Source organism: Achroia grisella, unplaced genomic scaffold (genome assembly GCF_030625045.1).
Source record: "Achroia grisella isolate CSIRO2021 unplaced genomic scaffold, CSIRO_AGI_Agris_v1 utg1179, whole genome shotgun sequence".
NCBI lineage: Eukaryota > Metazoa > Arthropoda > Insecta > Lepidoptera > Pyralidae > Achroia > Achroia grisella.
Window position 1 is genome coordinate 1,624,579 of NW_026712591.1, and position 25,278 is coordinate 1,649,856.

The 25,278-nt window shown below is 31.7% G+C and overlaps 1 protein-coding gene across 1 annotated transcript in view; it reads left to right on the forward strand.

Moving 5' to 3' along the window:
* LOC131853327 (uncharacterized) overlaps positions 1-25,278 on the forward strand; it is a 150,396-nt gene that overhangs the window by 87,943 nt on the left and 37,175 nt on the right. Inside the window, exons 6-9 of the mRNA XM_059204191.1 lie at positions 19,172-19,394; positions 21,368-21,532; positions 23,239-23,319; positions 24,844-25,029. Coding sequence (XP_059060174.1) covers positions 19,172-19,394; positions 21,368-21,532; positions 23,239-23,319; positions 24,844-25,029 — 655 coding nt within the window. The remainder of the gene's footprint in view (positions 1-19,171; positions 19,395-21,367; positions 21,533-23,238; positions 23,320-24,843; positions 25,030-25,278) is intronic.

Here is a 25,278-nt window from a genome sequence, read left to right on the forward strand (position 1 = left end):
AATTCACCAAAAACTACTAACATTGTGTATGTTATTAATTGACCATATATGCTCTGTGAATAATAACATTCTACGTTCACGTAGAGTTCATTTAGAGAGCATTTCAATGCTACTCTACACTATGCATTGATTTTTTTATAATAGACGCGTCAACTAAACTTTATTTATAAGTTATATTAGATGACATATTCATATAGTTATATATTACAATAATATTTTCTTTCGTAATTTATGCGTTTTTAAACCATATTGATATTGATTTAGTTTTTTTTAAATTTCTTTGAATACTAAAGTATGGTTGGTTACCTACTTATTGGCCAGAATAGCTTCGAACAGCATGTAAGGCTTCAACCATGTAAGTGAGTCGGGAGATGCAATTACACGCACAAATTGTATGCTTTAGTTTTTAAATTGCTCAACATTCCGAGTTTAAAGCATACCATTACTAACACTTGCTGTAGTCTCGTTAATTTAGATTTTATATTATTATTGATAAACACATATATTTGAAGTTTTTGGACATACATTTTATATTAGGATACAAATTGACACAATAATATTACAACAAATTACGCAATATTAATTACTCTTTAATGCGAAATTTTACATGCCAAATACATGCCGGTATATATGTCTATCTATGAATGTGGAATATATGATAATAAAAATTACCAACGTAACTATAATAATATTAAACGTAGAAAATTATTATTGTTATATTTTTAATGGTCACATTACTAGCTTTTTGAATATAGAAATTGATTCAAATAAATAAAAAAGATTATATAACAAATATTATAAACGTAAAGGTTTGTGAAGATGGATTTTTGCTACTCTTTTATGCAAAAACTACTGAAACCATTATGATGAAACTTTACAATAATATAGGTAATAGATCAGTATATACATAGACTATAATTTAAAAATATATTATGCAAATAAGACGAAATACTAGGTATATACTATATATATATCAGGTAATTTACTTAAATTTATTATGATTCTTTCAATTTAGTTTAAGTATCTAACTCTGAATATCCTGTCTATGAAGTAATGCTTATCTTAAAAGTAGTACTCAAAGTAGTCACCTGTCCCATCAAAGTATATCTTTCAGGTTCATTGAACTCTGTAACTACTTCAATGTTGTCAGATAACATCTAAGTCCTGGATATTGAGATAGACAGTATAACTCAATATAGTAAAGTATAGCTATGTAATTTATGGATTACGTGTATTCCAAGTTAATTACAGCAAACCGTATAAAGCTTAATTGGTCAGCCACTATACATGGAGTAAACCAAATCCTCAATTCGAAACGCTGAATAGGACATAAGCTACCTCCAATATAAGCCAAATTCAAATATGCATACGTGCTTCGATGTGAAGCGAAACATATGTCAGTGAAATTATAGGGTACAAGGCCTGTCATCTTAGTATCCAGAAATGAAAATGTATGAGGGGTATCAAGGGCGTCCTATTACGATGTGATGTTGTTTAAACACATCGGCGATGGTTGCCAGTTTCTACGTAATTTTCTAAGGAGATTTACCATTCCAATTAGGTACAACAAAAATACATATAAATGTAATTACAAACATAAACAATTCAATTCCTCTTGTTGTTATTTAATGTTATACAACAATTCCGCAAATAGCAAAGTTTGGGTCTCATAGTTAATTCATTGAAGGCTATACAATTGAATTTTGTTTAGGTATTTTGTTGTGAATAAATATCGTTTTGGGTAACGTTGTACATGTAAATTCATTCAGCTATTTAAATTACAAATGTGTATTAGCTAATAATACATATTGGAAAATTACGATACGATATAACCAATGTTAATAAAAAGGAATAAATACTTAGTTTCTTTAAAACTAATAAAACTAAATGTTTATTAAACATAAAACCGATAAAATGTTAGTCGACTTATAACATGGAGTATTCCGAACGTTTCCGAACTGAACGAACGTTTCCGACAGGTTTAATTTAATTAATTATTTAAGTAAATTGGTATAATATTATTTATAGTACTTTTCATTATTATTTCATATGTGTTACACACATATATACTCTGTGAGAAATTTATAATATTGTACATTAGTCTCCTGAGTTACGTAAATAATTTAGATAATTTTTGAGTAAATAAAATATAACCATTTAAAAAATGTCTTATTTAATAAACAGTATCAAAACACATACAAAATTTATTATTGAAAATAATATTAGTAAGTAGAATCTGAAAGAGAGGCCACATATATGTATATTATACGTATATGTGTTGGTACGTGGACCTTAAAATGTGCATCAATACAAATATATAAGTGACCTCCAATGGTGGTAACTTTATGATTATCTTCAATTCAAATATCTATGCTCTTAATGTATGCAGTCGGTAGTTGTGCGGTATGCATCCGCGAAGCCGATGAAAGATCTATACTAGTTCAAATTGACAATAGAATAGTTTGCCATATATTTGCTATGCATTATTATACTATATATGCATTCAGATGATTACTTCATCTGAGGTTACGGTCGTGTATATATTTTCGAGGACATCAGTCTGTTATCTTCTTTAGGGATAGGACGGTAGGGACCTGGACGGTCGGGAAAAAAATATAACGTAAAAACTTGACGTTCATTAGCAGCTAAAATATCCGACATGAATAAATGATTTTTGAATTTGAATTTGAATTAGGTATTCTTTATCCATAATAAACTAGTTTAATCGTAGATGGTAAACTGGTGGAACTGTCTGCTTGTCAGTTTGTGTGTTAAGTTACCATCTATAGAACAGCCGCACAAAATAAGATAAAAATTTCACACAATATGATGTTAAATGTCAAGTACGTTTGTTAAGGTCTATAGATAACAGATAAAAATATATCTTAGATAAATAACTCCTAAAGGTTTTAATTTGTATTTTTTTTCTTATTAATTTTATTTATTGCTTTCTTTATTATTTATTAATTAGTGTTTATAACCAATAAACAAGCGACAAATTTAAATATCGTTTAAAATCAAAAGATGAGGTCTTTGATCAAAATAATTGCACATGTGAATGAAATCACGAGCACCACTTGTAACAATTAATGTACTAAAATAGGCGACAATAAACTATTGATTGGTGCAGATGTTTTATATTATCCATAAATAACACTCAGTACATTTTAGGAATTTCATTTACATCAAGTGAGCATTCGCTTTGATTCGTATTCCAAATACTACAAAAAAAAGTAAAAGTGTTTTACATCGAACGGAGTAAAAAACAGCTTTATTTAATAGGTACCTATTTCTGCGTACCACAATTAAATGTGAATTAAGCAGGCAGAGAACGAGAGATTGGAGCCACCTACTATGTAATTATGTTGGGAGGTTGAACAATGCAAATTTTATACGTAGTTACTGTCTACTACTAAGTATCTACTTTGTGTCTCAGTAACATCTTTAATTACATATAAAAAAAGTACATAGCCGTATTCTAAATAGTAAAAAAGGTAATTTCTTTTGACGCCACTGTACTATTCTGTTTATTGTTACTACTATCATCACTAAAATACTTATGACAGTTAACTTGTTGTAATTTCTAGTGGATGGAAAAGATTTTTTTTTCAGACTAAATAAGTAACAACATCTCACTAGAATGTCATTTGATATTTGACTTAGGTACCTACGTTAGTTAGTTAATGGTGACCTACTGATTTATTTATTTTAATGGAAATACCATATATGATATCTAAACAATATTACATATATAATATATGTAATATTATTTAGATTCTCAAAGTATTAGGAGTAAAAAAATAAAAAGTTATATACTGTATTAATTAGAGATATTTTTAAGAAGATATGTACAGAGGGAATATTACTTCTCTGAATTTTTTAAAATGATAGTAATCACCAGTACCTAGCCTTCCCGTTGTCTAATTACTCTAGAGCGGTAATTTAAAGCACTAGTAGGTGACAGCAAGGGTCTTCATCACTTATGCAGGAGTCATCCAATTAAGCGTGCCGACGTGTCGCTTGCTCGATAGTAACTTAACCGAAATAATGTTAAACTTAATAATAAATTTAAAATCGCAAAGGTAAAGTCAAATTTCATAAAGAAGAAGGCAGAGCTTGAAGTACATTCAACGTAACCTTCTACCCTAAATACACTCTGAATTGGGGATAATTTATCATAATAAGACTAATAGACAGATTGCCGACATATACTAATAAGGTTATATTTAGAAGTAATAAATTACAGGAAAGTAAACACTTAAAAAACTCGCTTGCTATTGATCCCCTTATAGGCCTCGAGGCGTTCCGTGTGACGCGTATAAGATTTGTAACAGAATTAAGTATATTTCATACAGGGATAAATCAATAAATTTCATCCCTATATACGTGTCTATAAAAATCCCACATCTCGACGCCTGTCTGGAATAATTTTACTTACAGTTTATTTATTTTTTATTGATTCACTTGCATATAATTTAACGCTAAAAATGGAACATTTTTTAAACTAAAATTGGCTATATTTGAAGTATTGACCCACAGCAAACCGTAACTGCTTCCTGTTGTAATATTTATGAGGAAAATGATTTATCATGTATTTGTGGGTGCATGGATAATAAAGTCAGTCTTGGTCGAACTTGCATTTTATTCACAACATGGTGGCAGCGGTCCTATATATTTATTAATTATTAGAGCCAAATATCAAATATAAAGTGATATTAGTGCGTAATATTGTTATAAAGATAGTGTCAAACAACAATAAATATGGAACATGCTCGACCGCCATCGGAATTATGCCTGGAAGGAGGACCGGCGTGTCGCGCGGATGCGTGGCGGAAATGGCACAAGCAATTTATTGTATTTTTGAAGGCATCTGGAGTGTATAAGGAATCATCTGATGTACAAGCTAGTTTATTAATAAACTTAATCGGTCCGGAAGGCTACGATGTTTATACCACTTTCAAATTTGAGAAAGAGGAGTGTCATGAAAATCTCGACATACTGGTGAACAAATTTGATGAACATTTCGAGACGAAGCAAAATACTACAATGGCTCGCTTTAAATTCTTCACCAGAAATCAGCAAGGTGGAGAATCTATAGACGAATACGTAACAGCCTTAAAACTTCTCACACAGCAGTGTCAGTTTGAGCATCTCGAGGATGGTCTTATAAGGGATCGCATCATTTGTGGCGTCGTTGATGGAAAGCTGCGCGACCGGCTGCTAAGAGCCGATGATCTTACCCTCGCTCGAGCCGTAAAGATATGTCAAGCAAACGAGATGTCTAATGAAGAGAAGCGACAGATTGAAGGCACCAAGGTGGATATCTGTGACGAAGGTACCACGGCATCGGCTGTAGACGCTGTGTACGGTGCAAGCCGAGCGTCGCGGAATGGTTCGAGCCGCGTGGTCGGCGGCGACCGGGGCCGTAGCCCCCGCAGGGGTCATCCGCAGCAGTGGAGAAAAGGCAGTATGGCCAGCGCCCGACGTTTTATTCCGTTCAATGCTGGGCGGTTGTGTGCAGCGTGCATGAAACCTCATTGTGATGGGGGACTTCGTTGTCCTGCCAAAAATGCTCAGTGCTTTCGGTGTGGTGGAAAAGGTCATTTTAAAAGTGCTTGTGCTAAAATAAAAAACAGTGTCTATCAAATTGAGGAAGATATATCTAGTGATGACCAAGAGTTATACTTTGTGTCAACGGTTGACAGCCTCGACGGTGGTAAGGACTGTAATAAATGGTATGAAACTTTATCATTATTTACTACTGGTGTTAGGGAAACCTTTAAATTAGATACGGGTTCCGATTTAAACGTTATATCTAAGTATACATATAAAAAATTAGGTTTACACTTCTCACAATTAAATACTAACAAAATTAAGGCTATATCATTTTGTGGAAATCCTATTCCTATAATGGGATCATGCCATATAAAGTGGATATATAAAAACAATACATATATGTTAAAATTTACTGTATCCGAACATAATTGTCAAAGTGTGTTAGGCAAATACGCATGTGAGGAACTTGGCGTTATTAAACGTGTGTATTCAATCAATTTTGAACAATATAGTGATTTATTTCATGGATTAGGCAAACTACCAGGAATGTATAAGATAATAACGATGCCGGGCGCGCAGCCGTCAGTCTGTCCAGTACGTAAGATTCCAGTAGGTGTGCGTGACAAATTAAATACAGAATTAAATCGAATGGAAAGTTTGGGAGTTATTAGAAAAGTCTCACATCCAACGCCATGGGTAAACGCAATAGTTGTCGCGGCTAAAAAGGATGGCAGTATTCGCGTATGCTTAGATCCGCGCCCATTGAATCGTGTAGTGCGCCGCGCACACTATCCTTTGCCCACGCTAACTGACATTGCCACTAAGTTAAAAGGAGCTCGGTATTTTAGCAAATTAGATGCTCGGTCAGGTTTTTGGATGATACAGCTGGATGATGAGAGTGCAGATCTATGTACATTCGGTACACCGTTTGGTAGGTATCAATTCTTACGTTTACCGTACGGTATAAACTGTGCATCCGAGGTATTTCATGCTAAAATACGACAAATATTAGTGGAAGGTCTAGAGGGTGTTGAGTCATTCATTGATGATGTTTTGGTTTGGGGATCATCCATATCAGAGCATAATCAAAGATTAAAACTATTGCTGGATAGGGCACGCGAGGCAGGTATAAAATTCAATAAAGAAAAGTGTCAATTTTGTGTTGAGAGTGTGAGCTATTTAGGACACACTTTTAGTTTTAGTGGTATGCAAATTGATAAAACTAAGATAAAAGCCATACAGGAAATGCCCAAGCCACATGATAGGCCCGCTTTGGAACGCTTTTTAGGTATGATAAATTACTTATCCAAATTTATACCACAATACTCTCAAGTCGCAGCACCACTTCGTTCGTTGCTAAAAAAAGATTGTGTCTGGAATTGGAGTGATATTCACAATACGGCGGTACAGCAGTTGAAAGACTCAGTGTGCGGTGCTCCCGTCCTGGCGTTGTATTCTACTCGCGAACCAGTTCTGTTATCAGTAGATGCGAGCTCGAGAGCGCTCGGAGCGGTATTATTACAAGCCGGCCGTCCAGTGGAATTTGCATCATCCACACTCACTGATACTCAATGTAGATACGCACAAATAGAAAAAGAGCTGTTGGCAATAGTATTTGCTTTGGAAAGGTTCCATCAATATGTGTATGGTAGGAAGGATGTTACGGTCGAAACAGATCACAAGCCATTGGAGACACTATTTAATAAATCCTTAAATTCGGTTCCCGCGCGATTACAACGTATGATGCTGCGCATTCAGTGTTATGATTTTACAGTCACATATAAACCGGGAAAGTACATGTATGTTGCTGATGCTTTATCGAGAGCCCCAATACCAGAATTATTACAGGAAAATATAAATGAGGAAATTGCAGAGCAATCGTGTTTTCTTATAGAAAATGTAAGGTTTAGTGATAGTAAAATAAGTTTAATAAGGGAGGCAGTAAAGAAAGATCAAGAATGTCAAGTAATAATTGAATACATAAAGAAAGGTTGGCCGGATAATAAATATTTAGTAGATGAAAGAGTGAGAGGACAGTGGTCTTACAGGGAAACCCTGGAATTTATAAATGGTATAATATTCAAGAATGATTTGGTTTATGTTCCATTACAGTTGAGATCGGAAATGCTAAAAAGATTACATGACGGGCATTTAGGCATAGATAGATGTAAACGACATGCACGCGAGGTTATGTTTTGGCCAGGGATGTCAAGGGACGTGGAACAGGTTGTACGTCACTGCCGCACCTGTGCTTTGCGGGCAGCGCGTCCCACACGTGAACCTCTATTGTCTCATACAGTTCCGTATTTACCATGGTCGAAAGTAGGTTCGGATATATTTGAATACAACAAAAAATATTTTTTAATATTAGTTGACTATTTTTCAAATTTCATTGAAGTATCCCCTTTAAAAAATATAAATAGTAAGTCTGTTATTCTGGTCTTGAAAGATCAATTTGCAAGACATGGCATCCCGAGTGAGTTGATTACTGACAATGGGCCGGCATATGCATCCAAAGAATTTAATGAATTTTGCAAGAAATGGGAATTTAGTCACATTACAACGTCACCGAATTATCCCCAATCCAACGGTCAAAGTGAAAAGAGTGTACGGACTATCAAGGACATTCTTATTAAGTGCCTAATTTCTGGTTCAGATTTTTATCTAGGATTGCTAAACTTTAGAGCCACACCAAGGGACGGTATTAGCTCGCCAGCAGAGCTGTTGATGGGACGAAGGCTCAATACTAAGTTACCGGTGCATGAAAGCAAGTTACAACCATATCGCGACAACACTCGAGATTATGAGACTATAATTCGTAAACAATCGCTTAGCAAAAAATATTACGATCAACGGTCAAGGGCGTTAACAGAATTGAAACCGGGTCAATCGGTAGTCATGGCAGATACTAGTGGTAGAAAATGCGTACGGGTGGAAGGACGAGCCCCACAACCTCGTTCATACTTTGTAACCGACTCCACAGGACGACGGTACAGACGCAACAGACGTCAACTGATTAAAGTCGAGTCTGAAATAAAAACACAGAGTTCGCCCCAGGACGAGGGACAGGATACCCAGGATATTGACCATTGGTCCAGTGCAGAGAGTGGTGGCGATAATGATGGAAATGTGAAAGACTCTCCCACCATATCCAATGCACAAAAGCCCACAAAACGGACACGCAGACTGGCTGCTGCAGCAGCTCGCCTTAATATAGCGAAATTGTATCAAAATTAACTTATTTAATGCCTAATGATATTATAATTATATTCATGTGATTGTTTTAATATTTTACAACAGTACGCATGTAAATAGTTTATACATATGTCATATTATTTTAATTAATAATGCATGTTATGTATTTTATTATTTTAATTATATTGTAATGAAATGTAGAATGATCTAATTTTAACCTACAGTTATGTACTATTTTTAATTCTTTAGCAGTAATTTTACTTTTAATTCTTCAGCACAGATTTTCTTTTAATTTTTTCGTTAGTAGAATGTAAGTTATATATACATACATAAGAATTTAAATTTTAATAATGTAGTAAACGAGTAGTACCTACTTATTGATTATAGTTATTTACTATCTCAACAAGTATACAATACAACGGTCTATAGTTTTCATTTTATTAAAACATTATAATAATTATTGCCTATTTGCTGGGCAATAGTCTAGAATGTTATGTTTAAAATATGTACGACCAGTTAATTTACATGAATTAAATTATTGTTCTGTGTTAGAATAATACATACTCCCACACATATTTTTGATAGGGAAGATGTTGTAATATTTATGAGGGTAAATGATTTATCATGTATTTGTGGGTGCATGGATAATAAAGTCAGTCTTGGTCGAACTTGCATTTTATTCACAACACTTCCATTGTTATTATTTATATTAAATGACTAATACATGTATGTGAAATAACGTATTTATACATGAAAATTGTTGCAGAACTGTCTATAAGCTGCAACGCATTGTTGTTTCAGTTTGAATAGTTACATACTCTATCCATAGTCCGGTCTCTAAAACAGATGCATAACTCTATACTTGTAGTTCTTGGGATCAGCAAGACATAATTGGTCTTATGTACCGAAAATTCTACGATGTGTTGCCAAATAAACAATTTATGTATGCATGTAAATAATACGTATGTAAGTCTGACTACCCAGATAATTCGATAGCAGGTTCGTTGAACAGGATTACAGAACGTCTGAATCACGTGAGATAAACACAAGCCAGATCAAAGCGACCAATTAATTCACTAGGCAGCATATTTGAATAATAATCAGGACACTGCTCTATAATTTTGTTTTTTACTGTTCTACCAACAATATAAACATTGTAGTATGCATCCTAAGCATTTATAAGTAAGGAAAAATTCAATAAGCTGTGTGTATGTATATGCATATGTTTAGATTTTGTAAATATATATGTCAAATAATATGTTATACTGCTAAATTAGATGTTATATTTATGTAGTTTGATGAAAACTTAGTAGTATGTAAGTTTGTAGATTATAATGCGCCACTTACTAATTTCTCAGTTTGCCTGGTTGTTTGGTTGACTGGTACAGAACGTAATTTGGTGCGAAGTTCGCCATATACATATATATATTTATATTTGTATTGTATTTGTGCATTAAACTTTAAATTTAAATACATATATAATTATAGCACCAATACATATAATATTTATGACTGTAAACATATTTAAATATTTTTACAGTCAATGAACCCTTTGGAAATTAATTAATATACGTATTTACGTATTATTACGTACTAAAATCCAGAGATGATTGTTAATTGTTCCTGTAATTATATCAGTCCCAAAATAAGGTACCGACTTGCACAATTTTAATATTTAATCGAAAAAAGCAATTAATTTGTTTTTAATTAATTAAACTGGTATACAAATTTTGTATACAAAATTGACAAAACTTTACGACAACAGCATAATTTCATGAAGGTAGTCATTATTAGAGTGAAATCGAATTCACTGAACAATGCCAGCAATTAATCTTTCAGCGAACTTTACTTCTTGTTAAGTAATACTTTAACCTTTCAGTTGTAGGATTGCATGGTGTTCATTAAAGTTTGCTAATGTTCTGGTTGGCTTATAATTAATACCTCGTATTAATACAGTACACGAATGTATTATTGAATTATTACAACATCGTTCAATGTTGTTACAGTTTATTCAATACCTCTATTTTAACATATTCGAGAGTCTGTATCTTCTTAACAAATAATAAAATTGTGACGTGATGAAAACTTAATGTTTGTGTTTATGTTTCACTTTTAATATTACTACAAAAATTATAATGTAATTCACAGAATATATTGTTAAATATCGGTCAATAAGTAAGAAAGATAGGACAAAAACCCTCAAATGAGGCAGTAATTAATTCTGTCATGACTTACAATACGCCACCAATACCAACAAAATTATTAATCAAATAATGAATGGCATCGTATAGATACTTTATTTATTATTATCATTTAATTATTACCGATAAGATGGCGATCTAAAAATGTACAATCTAAGAAGTAACTGATACTATTAGTATGATACCAGTTATAATAATTATACTCATTTAACAATAGTTTAGACAAACAGGAGCCTTATTAATTTAAGTGCATACATTCCTTTACTTACTTACTTACTTACTTACTTATGACTTATATCATGACTGCTATTATGCTCATGAAGTAATAATACTAGTTCAGTGATAAAGAGTAATTTCAATATTTGTAATTTTGTGTGGTAGGTAATTTACAAAGCACAGAGTACCAATTTAAAAAAATCTTTTACCTTTTAGACGATGCTTTGTAAATACAATTTGCATTTTCTATACTGTGCAAACGGAGCGAAATCATAACGAGCCATTAGTAGATAGTAATTGTACTATTATCATGTTTCTTGAAGATATTGTCTAAAGAGCGTTGCACTGCAACTTTGTTTTATTGCAGACCTCTCAAAACTTTAGTTTTCTATTACCACTCAATACTAAAAACAATTCTGTAAATAGTAAAATAAAGTAGTAAAGTAATAAATCTCATCTTTTATACCTACTGATAACCTAATTTATCGGCCATTAAGTTCATTCTCAACTGTCTACCATTATCTTATTCCAAATTTAACACAAAAGAATCATCGATCAAATTCCTAAATTGATCGCTTTAATAAGAAACAATTTCGTTAGAATTTGATCGGTTGGTACTTAAATGTAAAAAATCACACGATTGTTATTTTAGATATTATACAAAAAAGAATACTTTTTTAATATAAATTATTATTATAAACCTAATATAAGCTTCTATTATTTATATTTTATGAGTCAATGGAAATCGTTCTTTATACATCTAAATAGACTGTCTCTTCATAAGTATTAATATAAAGAACCCATGTGAATAGGATTACTAGAATTTGTTTTTGTATTAAATATATAATTTAATCTGAAGTTAGCGTTGAATCAAAATTATTGTAAAATAATAAATATAGCGCACTTTCTTTCTAAATATTTATCATAGTTACTCAATATTAAACTTGGTACTATTTTTCTAAGATCATATTAAAAATGTATAAAGGCATAAAGCGAATAAAACCATTCAACCTTTTTTCGAAACCAATTTAAACTTCATCGTATCGTAATAATATGGGATCTGTACAGTTTTGTAGTCCTTCGTTTCGGTAAGGTTTACTTTTAGTTGTTCGGTATACTTCTTTCTTACTAGTGCCCATTGGGACTAACCTTCTTCAAGATACGAACTAAAATCTTGGAAATATTTTAAACTAGCTGAGCCCGCAACTTCCTACACGTATAATCTTTTTATTACTGAATAGATTGGAATAACATTTTTTCTACAATATATTAACACAAACCGCACTCAAATAGGTTAAGTCATTTAATATACCAACTGACAATCATTCTTTTGGATTTTGGACTAGTATATTTCAATATATTTTATGTAAAGACAGTGATCAGTTACTTCTTATTATATATATAGTATTAAATATACCTAGATCATCAAACGAAGGTTGTCTTAATTTCTTTATAAAAAACCTACTTTATCGTTTTCTTAATTTGTTAATTAGCTGTATAATGATTTCTCACTTAGAATATAATAGTTATTATAAAATAAAATGCCGTAATAATATTTTTTTATGTAATTGGCAAGTCAAATAAGCTGATGGTACGTGGTAACCGTCGCCAGATATAATATAACTGTTTAAATAAACCAATTACTTATAAATCAGTTTCGCCATTCTGAAGTAGGTGCTTACAGACAAATACCGAAATTAAATTCTATTTTAGTGAACTAAATATATCAAACTAAATATATCAAATATAATTTGAGATATATAAATGCCCTATTTATATATCTCAAATTATACATTAATACGGTTTTTGAGAAATCATACAAAAAACTCTTTAAAAACAAATGTAGTTAAGCAATCAGATTTTCCAAATTAGTAGATAGGTTTAGAAAATCTCAATTACGTTACTATTACCTATACATAAACGTGTTGTTCAAATTTAGTTAAATAAATTATTTAAAGAAAATAGAAATAGAAATCGAGATAGAAATAATCTTTATTCAAATAAACTTAATATAAGCACTTTTGAATTGTCAAGTTTTTTATTCTACCGCTTATTCGGAATGCTGATTCATCACAAGAAGAATAAGCAAGAAACTTCTGTATTGCTCTTTTAAATAAATATTTATTGACTTATATTTAATTAACAAAAGGGATTAGGCATGCGACAATCAACATAGAAACCGCTACGCACTTAACCTCTTTTGCAAAATAAATACTATATTTATATCAGCTGCTTTGCCCCATAATAAAATACCGTATGACATAATGCTATGAAAATAGCTAAAATACACGAGTTTAGCCGTTGTCACGTCTGTTAATTGTCTAATTCTTCTTACCGCATAAGCGGCAGAACTAAGTCTAATTGCCAATTTAGAAATATGAGGACCCCATGGCATTTTGGAGTCTAACGTGATACCAAAATAAAATTATATTCCAGATTATTTGTACGAACCCCACGGTATGCGTAAATTATGTAAAAATAAAGCATATTGTTCTTAGGTATAACCTTTCCAGCCACCATTATCCAGCTTTTAATATCATATTCACTTTTTTACCGCTAGACAAATCAATCTTCTAGTTCTCAATCTAGCCGCTATTATAAATCATCATATTAGACAGAAAATAAAATAACAACCCAAGGGAGCATGTCTCGATACGTATACGAGTTATTTCAAATATTTAATTTAATTTTAATTCCCAGTGGTATAATATTATAGCTGTTTAAAATTGAATTAATCTTAGTAAATAACGTCCAATTGATCAGGGTAATACCACGCAGTCAAATCCTAAATAAACAGTAGTGCAAACGAACAAAAGCTCGACCTTTATTGGGCCTTTAGCTAACAACCGGTCCGCGTCAGCTAGATCTTAACTGTTTGTGAGATTATTGCCGAGAATCAAACATAAACCTCCCTATACAAAGAGTAAATCAAATAGGAGAAATCCTATTACACAAGCAATATGTGTTGGAATTCAATATACTTTTTTAGATATGAATACTTATGAATTCACCTCAGTATCCTAAATGTAATCAAAATCGTTTGACCTTTCTTGATCAGATATATCTATTATCTACGAAAGTAAGGATCTCCAAACTGATATTTATTGTTTGTATACTAACTTGAGTGAGACTAATCGTATATATTGTATGAAAAGGATATATCCTTTTATAAAATGAAATTATTTCCAAGAAGAATTGAACTTTTTTGGTAACCATATCGTGTTCAAGAAGTTAGCGCTGAAAAATATTCTTCTAAACATCAGAATGTTCAGGCCAAACCATTTTGAGTTTTATAATCTAAGCTGTAATAAAAGTTGAAACTTTTGTCGGCGTCATCGTCATTTTAGTTAATCTCATGATAGAACACATAAGTAAATAATTTTAATCAAACTAAGTGTAGTGACCGCATAAGACTAGTTTACCAAAGCGCGTGACCAAAACACTTTTCTAAACCCTACTTTATAGGTATGATACAATTTGTTAATTCTGTATTATCAATTCTTTAGGTTACATATTTGACTTTGAAAATGTGAAAGTCATGTTTTGTGACTTTGTTGGATACATCATCTCGTAATGAACTCTGTTATTCCCTTTGAAATTTTAACATGCTTGTTTCAGACGTGGTAAACATTTACGCAACCAATTCCAAAGCGAAATTCTCAAACCATTTGTGGCTGGAGTTTGTCAACAACAGTATTACCTAATTTAGTTGTTAATTTACCTACATTTCGAGACGACCCTTTAGTCGGACCCTCTGGGTGATTAGTTTCAAGCCTTTCCCAACACGTCTCCAAGCTCTAAGTACCTGTCAATTGTTGATTGATGGTTACGGCTTCTACTAAGATGTTATTTTCTTCGTTCATCTTTAGATTTTATTTTTACCAGAAGTAGGTACCGATCCCCATGTTGAATACATAGATATTGAAATACACAATATCTCTATCCTCCTATAAACCGAAATATATTTTTATATTTATTCGTATGCCCAATAGTAGCGGTCGTAAAAAGTAGACCTTCGTCTAAATGACGGACACTTGGGAAGACAAATGACTATTTAACCGTTGAGAGAAATATAGAAAATAAGATGTAAGGAGAAAAGTTAAAAAAAATTTAGTTAAATTTGTGCATTATAGTACAGTTTTAACTTTTTTAAATTCTTCTTAACATACATATTGTTATAAAAATATATAAGGTATTGAATAAATAGTTTCTTATAAATGTTATTTATAAAAAATACTTATATTTAGGCTTCAAGGAACACCATAATAATAAAAAAAGATTGGACAAAGAAAAAAAGACTGGGTTGGTATCACAACTTAATCGACTATTATTTCACGTTCGTTATTATTTTAGGTTCGTTTTATCTTTAAAGTTATGCAACAAATAGTGAAGAAGACCTTCGGTACATCCGAGATGTACTATGAAGCGGATATGCGGAGTAAATCAATTTAGCTAGCGGTGCTGGAGCAAACAACAGATACAGCTTTTAGGTCTTAAAAGCTCTAGAGTATAGGAAATGCGCTTTCATGTCCTTTCTATCAGAAAAATCAGCAGAGGGAAATTCAAAATGTCACATTCTCCGAACTACGGCTATAGCCGAAAATTCTAATTTGTATAATGGTCAAACCATGGAAATAAATTAGAACACAGACTAGATGACTGAAAGACCAAAACTCGCGAACGCACTCTAATCACCACTTTCCAATTATTCAGATAATGTTTAATATAAAACATGTTCAAATACAAAGAATATTAGACGCACTTTACTTATAATAACTTTACGGTCTTATTTCATTCCTTTTATTATTTTACACGAATATCTACTAGATTTTAGATTGAATATGGTGGACACTTAGATCAACATCATCAAGTAAGTAAGTCACCATAAGTAAGTTATACGCAAGATGATAGATAATGCTCCAATGTATTTGAAGCACTTTGTCCACTAATCTATTTTGAAATTCTTCTCTCGTTAAATAAATCTACCTAGCAAAGTGATATTTCAATAGAATGCCCTGTCAATATTATAATATATTATGTGATCTAAATTAACATCACAGGTTTATCCTGCGATAAAAGTACGATTATTTTTATCATGACGCATCGTGTAATGTGCCCTAAATAGTCGATATCTAGCGCCTGTGACCTCATTTCCCGGTGGCAATCTCCCATCGCCTCACTTAGTTGTCCAACCGCTACTTCATATATACGTCAAAAGGCAAATATTAATATGTAGGAGCAGTTGTTGGCTATCTTCCGGTACTGATGTGATTCACAAAATGCAAGACAAATAAACTAATACACACTTATAGAACGTCGCCTTTTTTTTTAATGGATGATAATGGTATGGTACACCTAACTGCGTTATCAGTTTACGTTGGCGGGGCACCAGTGAAGGATGATAAGATGAGCATGAGGTTAGGTCAGTAAACCTGGATGGTTTCCAAAGGGAGCACAACCTGACATGGTACATTGCTAGCAATGGGGTCATCAGTCTACATTACTATATATATATATATATATATATAATTCCCTATCCGCTAACGTCACCTATTTAAAAATAATAATAACCCTGCGCCTAGTTAAGTCCCAAATTAAATAGAACTTATTTTATGGGTACTACCTACCTACTAGACAACTGATAGAAATACTGATGTGTACGAAATCTATATAAATAAATTAATAAAACTAACTTGATAATATTTCGATTATATTTAATAAAACCAGAAATCCTAAATATGAAACTCAGTTCATAACGAGTCGAGAAGGTACACCTTGGTAATCCTAAAAAAGAAATATATTTAAGTTTTATATTAGGAAAAATCTTATTGGAAATCTTGAAATTTTAACTCAATACACGAAAGAATAAGTTTTGTATCTGTATAATATACATTTTTAAATACTATAAAATTACTTACGTGCTTTTTACTCTCTTTGACAGATTTTATTATAAATTCTAAAAACAGTTAATAATGATATGATAATAAACGGTTACATTTCCAAAAAAAGGTCAAGAGATGTTTTTTGTAGCTCGTTATAGTTTGAGCCTAGATGACATGTATGGACTACCTTAGGTTATTATTATTTGTGTTTTGGTATTTGTTTTTTTTTATTCTATATTTACTTTCAATTATAAAATATTTTTTACACTTTACTCTATTTATGTTCTTGTTTATTTTAATTTCACAATATATTTATCACATTAATTGATAGCTCTTACAGCCCTGTTAACTTCAAAGCGATGCTTTTTGTTGAATTATGATAGATTGTAATAATGTTACGCGAGCGGTCACTTAGTGAAGAGCAGCTATATTTTTTTGGTTGTCTTTTTACAATAATTTCCTTTATATATTTTAGTCAATCTGTATTGCCTTTTAATTTATATATTAATACCTGAAGCACAATATGAGTGAAATGGAATACAAATTGACGATCCTCGTCATTGTAGGCTACAACCACGGACTGGATGGTAGGTGCCAATGACGTACTAACGCAAAACTGAGACACACTGTAAGTTGCTTTCCGATCGGACTAAGATGTTATGCCTTCGTACCCTGTGATTTCACTGCCATATCTCACTCTCCAACTAAAATACCTTACTAAGAAATGAATATTTGCTAGCTGAAATAGGTAAGAAAGAGATACCAATGGAGAGGATTTTTATACAACGTATTTCTCTGGTACATATGAACATTTCGTTTAACTTCTATTTTAGTCAAAGGGTAGGTAAACATACAACTCAGTAGCCATAAGTTTTTAGAAGCTACTTAGATATCTGTTTTGTGCAGATATTTATAAATATGAACCGAGATAACTGTACTAACACGCCATTAGTCTGGATACGGGTCAAAGAATCTGTGAGCAGTATCGCCGGCGGGGACGTAATCCATTGTAGTTGTATGAAAAGCCTTCGCAACTTCAGCGCCGTGTATATCTCCCCTGAGGCTATTAACACTTACATGAAAAATAGTTATTTATTAATTTTATTGTTTGCCCTAAAATTTGCTAACGCTATATTTGTAGCTGGTGAACATCATAACGATGTATTTCATTTTATAAAGTAATTACTTTAATGGACCTTTTCTGACCTACATTTATACTGCATAATAATAACCCGACGCCTTATATAAATTGTATAAATATACATAGAATTCAGTGTTAGGGAAATTAAAAAAAATTGCAAATATAGCTTACACTTATTTAAATGTTTATAAAAGTCGTTATAAAACTCGAAAGTCATGACAAAACACACTATGTATTACACATAGTGTGTTTTGTCGTGACTTTCAAGTATGTATTACACATAGTGTTTTGTCGTGACTTTCGAGTGTTTCCCAGTAGTGCGGTGACGGTGTACGTATAAAAAACTAAGAAAGTGGGTAGATAGATTTGTCTGCTCGTAATAGTTATTTGTATCAATCGAAATTTTTGTAATCCCGTCGAAATATCTTTAATAATATAATCACCATGATTATAATACATAAAAGTAATATCCCTTTTATATAATGTGTACAGATTTACTAATTATAGATAACTCAAAACGTGGTAAAATCCCGTGATTTCCTTAAAGTTATAAAGACCGCGACACTTTCTTATAGAATAGAATTTTGTTTATTCACTAAATTTGCCATTTTTATTCAATTTAATCATCATCTTCTTGGTCCTCGCCTTATCGTTACGTGAGGTCGGCTTGCCTAATCTTGAGGCACCATGATTTTCATGTTTCATAAGTAGTTATACAGGCGCAATTTTATTCGTCAGCATCGTATTTAGTAGACTCCATCCATCTCCATCTCTACATGATTTTTGAGTCTTGACAAAATATGTCTATACCACTTTGCCACTTCCTTTCCATACACTTTTAGATAGTAGATATTACTGCATAGAAATGCTTTACCTGCTAGTGTCGGATTTTATTCCTAAGGATAATTCCACCTGATCAACCATGCGCAATTTATTTTCAGATTAATTAATATATTAACTATATTTATTTTTATTTACAGAGCATCCTGTCCATCTTCATTGTTTCATACATGGGAAACGCTTCTCCAGGAAGTAGAAGCGGATGTGTTGGGATATAGTAATGCGGCAACATCTCTCGACAGGCTGGTAGCTACCCCGCTCATTGATCGTACATTTCATATGAAGATTCAAGCTCGGAAACTATTTGCTCATAGGGAAGGTTGTGAAGTAATATTGGGAAAAGCTGATGATCAACTAACGAAGGTGTGTGTTTGTACAATTTATTCAAATACCTATATACTCGTATATATCTTTCAGTAAATACTTATTGCATTTAAAGAGACAATGTAATAGGATAGCATAATAGTAAACTAACTATAGATTTGTATGAAAACAATAAATAACTGCCTAATGGGTTAGATCTAAAGAACATCGCTCCTTCTTACTTTTATTTCTGTTACTTCTTACCATACATAGATTTAATTTCCCGTACTATCTCTTCCTCGATCAGAAACCAGTTCCGTGCACTTGATCTAGCCAGCAAAGCCTTAGAGATCTTTTCAATTTTCATTTTGTCTTCGCTTGGTAGATGTAACAATCGTCTGTCGCTACAAAGACTTATCCCCCTATTTTTTGCGCCATTAAGAAAGATCATCGCTATAATATAAATTGAAAAGGTAAAATAGTACTTATGTAGATAAGTATTATGTTACCATTCTAATTATTTCTATGAATATAATTACAGTATCAACTTATTTTATTTACTGTCTGAACTCGAATTTCTATTGCAAGAATATTATTACTAGTTTTATTATTTCTAACGTAAACGAACGTAACGTGAGGTGTTTTTAATTAATTAATAAGTAACGAAAAATATGAAGAAATGAAATAAATATATATACCCTAAGATCCTCATCCGCTAAATCTAAATACAAATATAGAGAGGACACAGTCAACTAGTTTGTTTTTATCTTCTAAAAAGGAAATTACAATCACTCATGCATACATATCGCGACTGAAATGCGTAGGCGAAATGTTGACCTTCTTACGCATAAAAATATCCCATATAGCGCTAAAAATTCATATTGTTGTCCAGATTCCGTCTTCTTTGTCATCGTTTTCGATTTTATTTCAAATTACGCTGAAATAATATTTAATTCGCAATGAACTTTTAAAATGATTTCATAATATAACCTGGTGAAAATTTTCAACGATACTTAATTTCCAAATTAACTATATATTAGGCAAAAAAACTGGCATATAAATAGATAAATTAATTATGTGCATCTTGAGCATGTAGACAACAAATGAAATAAGTAAAATAATTTATAAAATGAACAATAAAAGAACAGTAATTGGTAGGACAATAAATTCTTTATTATCCGTATCTATACCGTCTACATAAATATATAGGTACTAAATTTACGAATTACTACTTTAAAATACTTAGATACGAAACCGTCCTACTCATATTTTTATAAAATCTGATAAGTTGTAGTAACTACACCAATGTATAACAACATAACTTTTTTCATTATATATCAGAAGTTACTATAGTTTCATCACTTACTTCCCCATTCTTACGACTAGTCATGAATAATTCAAAAGGATTTGCGAATGCTGTTCACTCTATAAAGCATTTACTGTCTTGCTAACAAGACAAAACATTTCGCATATTATATAAAAAGGAGCAAAAATTGTCTAACTTAAATTATTAATAAGTTTAAGCGCTCCAGATATTTGAGTTTCCGAAACGTAATACTCCCTTAATTTACGGATCCTTGAATTTGTCCTCGAGTGAGATAATTTTGTTTACTTCTATTCGCTTCATAATACTTATTTAAAATTGCAATTTGTTTACGTTACATTCGCCTCTGTGTGTACGATGTAAAATTTATAAAACGAAAGATAGAAAAATGAGAGTGTTTATTTTTAACAAACAGAGCGAGAGGTATTCACGAAAGAATCTATTATAAAAAAAGGCCAACCTTTCTTATGATTAATTATTTTTATATAATTGAAACATTTTATTTACAATTTCCCTAAATCCTAAAATGTATTAACTAACTAACAATGGAGAATTCAGACCGTGGTATCTATTAAAATCCCACAACATGTACTTTAATAATTATCTACTATTACTTACTTAATGTGTATAGATATTGTTATTAGTTGTAACAATAACAATATATGTAAAATATATTCAAAAAGGAATAATAAGGTATATACCATTTCAGGCCCGGCAAGAATACAGAGCGGCTTTCCTGAGCTACTGCAATAATCCAAATCCATCTGCTCTTGCCATTTACTACGACTCCCATAACACATATGTGCAACAACTGACTGCTACAAATGCTATGCTGGACCAGTACCACAAACATACACTGCCAACTATATTACAGGTAAAGTGTATACATTATTTATGTTTTTTTTTTTGGCGTTAGATTTAATGGGTTATGTAAGACCGATGCCTTCTGTGTCTACTATACAAGGAAGCAGGTCTTAAATCATGACTTTAATGTCTGGCTATTTGACCCATTGTGCTTCATTCACTAGCATATCATAAACATGATGATATCCAGCACTAGAAAGTTGACCTGAGCATACTTTAATGCCTCTAATATTTAAGACTAACTATTCCCTCTTTTCCTACTGTACAGTGTTAGCTATATTGGATATTTATCTACGTGCATTAAATGTTCATGAAGCAGTATAAGTTTTCCCAAGGTGCACGGCGTCGCTACTAGTAGGAATGGCAGTGTGTGCTTGCATCTAGTATTTGATATCATTACATTTTTCTGTAGAGTCTTAGATTTTTTTGTGATATCAACATCGATCATTCGTAATTTTTAATTAACACACAACACAAGTTTGATGTCAAAAGTTTTTAGGGCGGGAGGACATAGTAAAAACATATGAAACCATGACGCTCTAAAATAAGTAACAAGAAATACTATTATTTTGTATTTTTTGGGGTGATTCACACGGCGCCATCTAATCCAAGTTAAGGAGATTTTGTGTTATAGGTACTAGGCTACTTTTATGTGTACATATATTTTTTAATACATATATAATATATATTAAAAATAGCCAGACCGGTACAAACAATCACACTATTGGCAGTAAACCGGTGTGCTAAACCGCTCGACCACCGAAGCCCTCAATTAGTTGTATTAGTTTAGAAGAAATATATCATTAAATAAAAACTTATCAATGTTTAATCAATTACTTCGCAGTAAAGGCTGCAAAAAGTTACAGGAAAGTTATCCGATTTTGCTTACAGTTCCAACCTATTTCCGTTATTCAAAAACATCTATCCAACTTCGGTTGGAACATGAAATACGATAGAACTCAGAAAACTAACATGATTGCGATAGCCGCAACATCCAAACTAGGTTTGACCGCACAAAAACAATACATATAAAAATGTTCAGAACGAAATTGAATGAGTCCCTTGCCAATTCCACTTGACACATCGTAATCTCACACCACCTCCAATAAATCACTATAGTGTTACCGGACAAATAAATGATATCCGTTTTCAAACAACCAACCTAGTTTTGAAAATATATCTATGTATAAATCAAGAATATATTCATTGATTGAACGTAAGAGAAAGTACGTAGATAACGCATATATTTACTTGTGTTGTATTCCTACATGTTTTATTAATATTCATACTTTGTGAGTATGTTGAGATATTGTTTTGTAGGAACATAGAATGTATTTTTATTTTGAAGGACATATTTTAAAATATTTCTCGCGATAAGTAATAAATTTTGTTTTGTGTAAGCGTAAAAATATTCATATATTTATAATATATAATCCAATATAGGTTATGTATCAAATACCTAACTCATATAATAAATTTTGATTATAAATTGAGATTGTTCTGACGTAAAACTGAATTTCCTAAACATGCCTAATACGACTACTACTATTTAAATATGTTGGTAATGAAATACATTAGAAACTAGTTCAGAGTTTAATTAAATTGCCTGCGGACTTACAGTTGTCAGAAGTCAATTATTTAACAGAATAAATTACAATATACAGTGCTTACTTTTTTAAATTTTCTATAAGTATATGTTACTATTTATTATTCCAGGAATTAGAAGAAATTTTAACGGATGTTACTACAGCTGTCAGCGATGCCATTTGCCAGGAAGGCGAGATTATTACAGAAAAGGTAGATTTATCAATTGCCATTTCAGAATACGGCTGATTTATATCTAATGTGATTAAGAAAATATACTTGCCTAAAATAATCAATCATTCAGATGATTGGAATTGATGAGACTAAAAACTATGCTTTTTTATTTTCATCGAACTTCAAAAGAGTTCTAAGTATAATTACACGAGAAGTATTACAATAGATATTGATGTTGTTTTTTTAATGAAACATACAGTTGTGGGTATGTGCCATAGACCATATTTTCTTAACGGCAGTTTTGCATAATAGTTTCTTTGTTTCAATAACTAACAAAACAAGACGCAAGCAATATCAGTGTAATATCGATATTTAAACAAAGCAGCTGGTGTAATATAAAAATCCAATTATAAAGCTATTTTTGCCTTTAATAAAATATTGAATAATTCATTACTGGTTAAAAAGTCAGAATAAATGAATTGAAATGAATGAAACCATCTATAAAAATAAGTTTGACGCATTATTCCCAATCGACCGATGGCATTACGAAATGCGATACCAAAATGTCACATTGAGTAAAATACCTCTTATTCTGTATACCCGAGGGATATCCTGTAACCCTGTAACGAGATAAAGAGGATAAAATTATCTAATCTCCTTACAGTTTGTTATACTTAATTTGTTGTTGCTCACATTAAATTTAAAAATAATTAGTGGTGGTGAAAAAAAATTATAACACATAACATGTGTGTACACACATACTAAACATAGAAGTCTATTTGATAAATTCGGATACAAATAACTATTACCTCTGCTTTTTTAACAGTAGAATGATAGTTTCGTGTAAAAATCGTTTACCTGGGCTTTTTTTTTAAGTTTGGGTGAATTTATTATTTTTAATTACTTGTTTTACTACCTTATAAACATCTATTAAATAAAGTATATACAAAGAATAACAATGGAGTTACCATCAGATATACTCGTAACAAAGGCACAGCAGATTTTTATATGTGTAAATTGTGAGAATAAAAGCCTTTGATAATGCCAATCGATTTTATGGGTTTATTTTATGGATCAATCTCAGTTCAACAAAAAAGGACAGGCCGTACACTAAACTCTAATTAGAAACTAAAGCCGTGTATGAATGTGTGAGTAGTGTTGTAAACACTTCCTGTGTTACCGTGTTATATTTTATATTATGATAAGTAAATTGTCTAGGGTACTTACTGATTTAAATTTAAATTCCACCTAATCCTAACAGTATCAAATAAAATAATTTAGTTTTATATCCACTATGCACTTTTTTTGTTTTTTTTTAATTATGAAAATATGATCTATGTATTATGTTTGTTTTATTATTATTATAAAGTCAGTTTTAATAAAATTAATTGTGAAAAATGAAATTAATTTTATTGATAGCATGATTTCATTTCATTTCAATAATCATACTCATGATTACAAGTGTTTGTACCTTGCTAGGAATCGAACCCACGACTATCGGAAATAAGGCAGTGTGGTAAATCGATATTTAATATTTATCTAATTAATTTCATTACTCCACAGTCAAACACTCAAATGCGTCGCTACGAGTCTTTGTGTGCACAAGCCCGGGCGGTATCCAGTACCGCAGATCTTGCTCATTTGGCCCGAACTTTACTAACCATTCAACCACCGATGAGACCACCAAAAAGGCAGTTCCTACCACCGTATCCACCGGAGCCTGAAGACCCACCGTTAGATGTTCCTGCGGTAATAAATTTTCAGTCTTTAAATAATTCTTTCTATTTTAATTTATAATTTAAACGACTGAATTGGTAAACTAGCTGGCAATACACTAGATGGTATGTAGTATCCATCGCCAATGGACATGAACAGTACCAACCAAGAACATCTGATTTTGAACCCTCATGCATTATTATTCCGGAGATTGGTGTACTTTCATGCCCTATAATTTCACTTCCATATCTCTACCAAAACACACCTTAGAAAGCAACACAC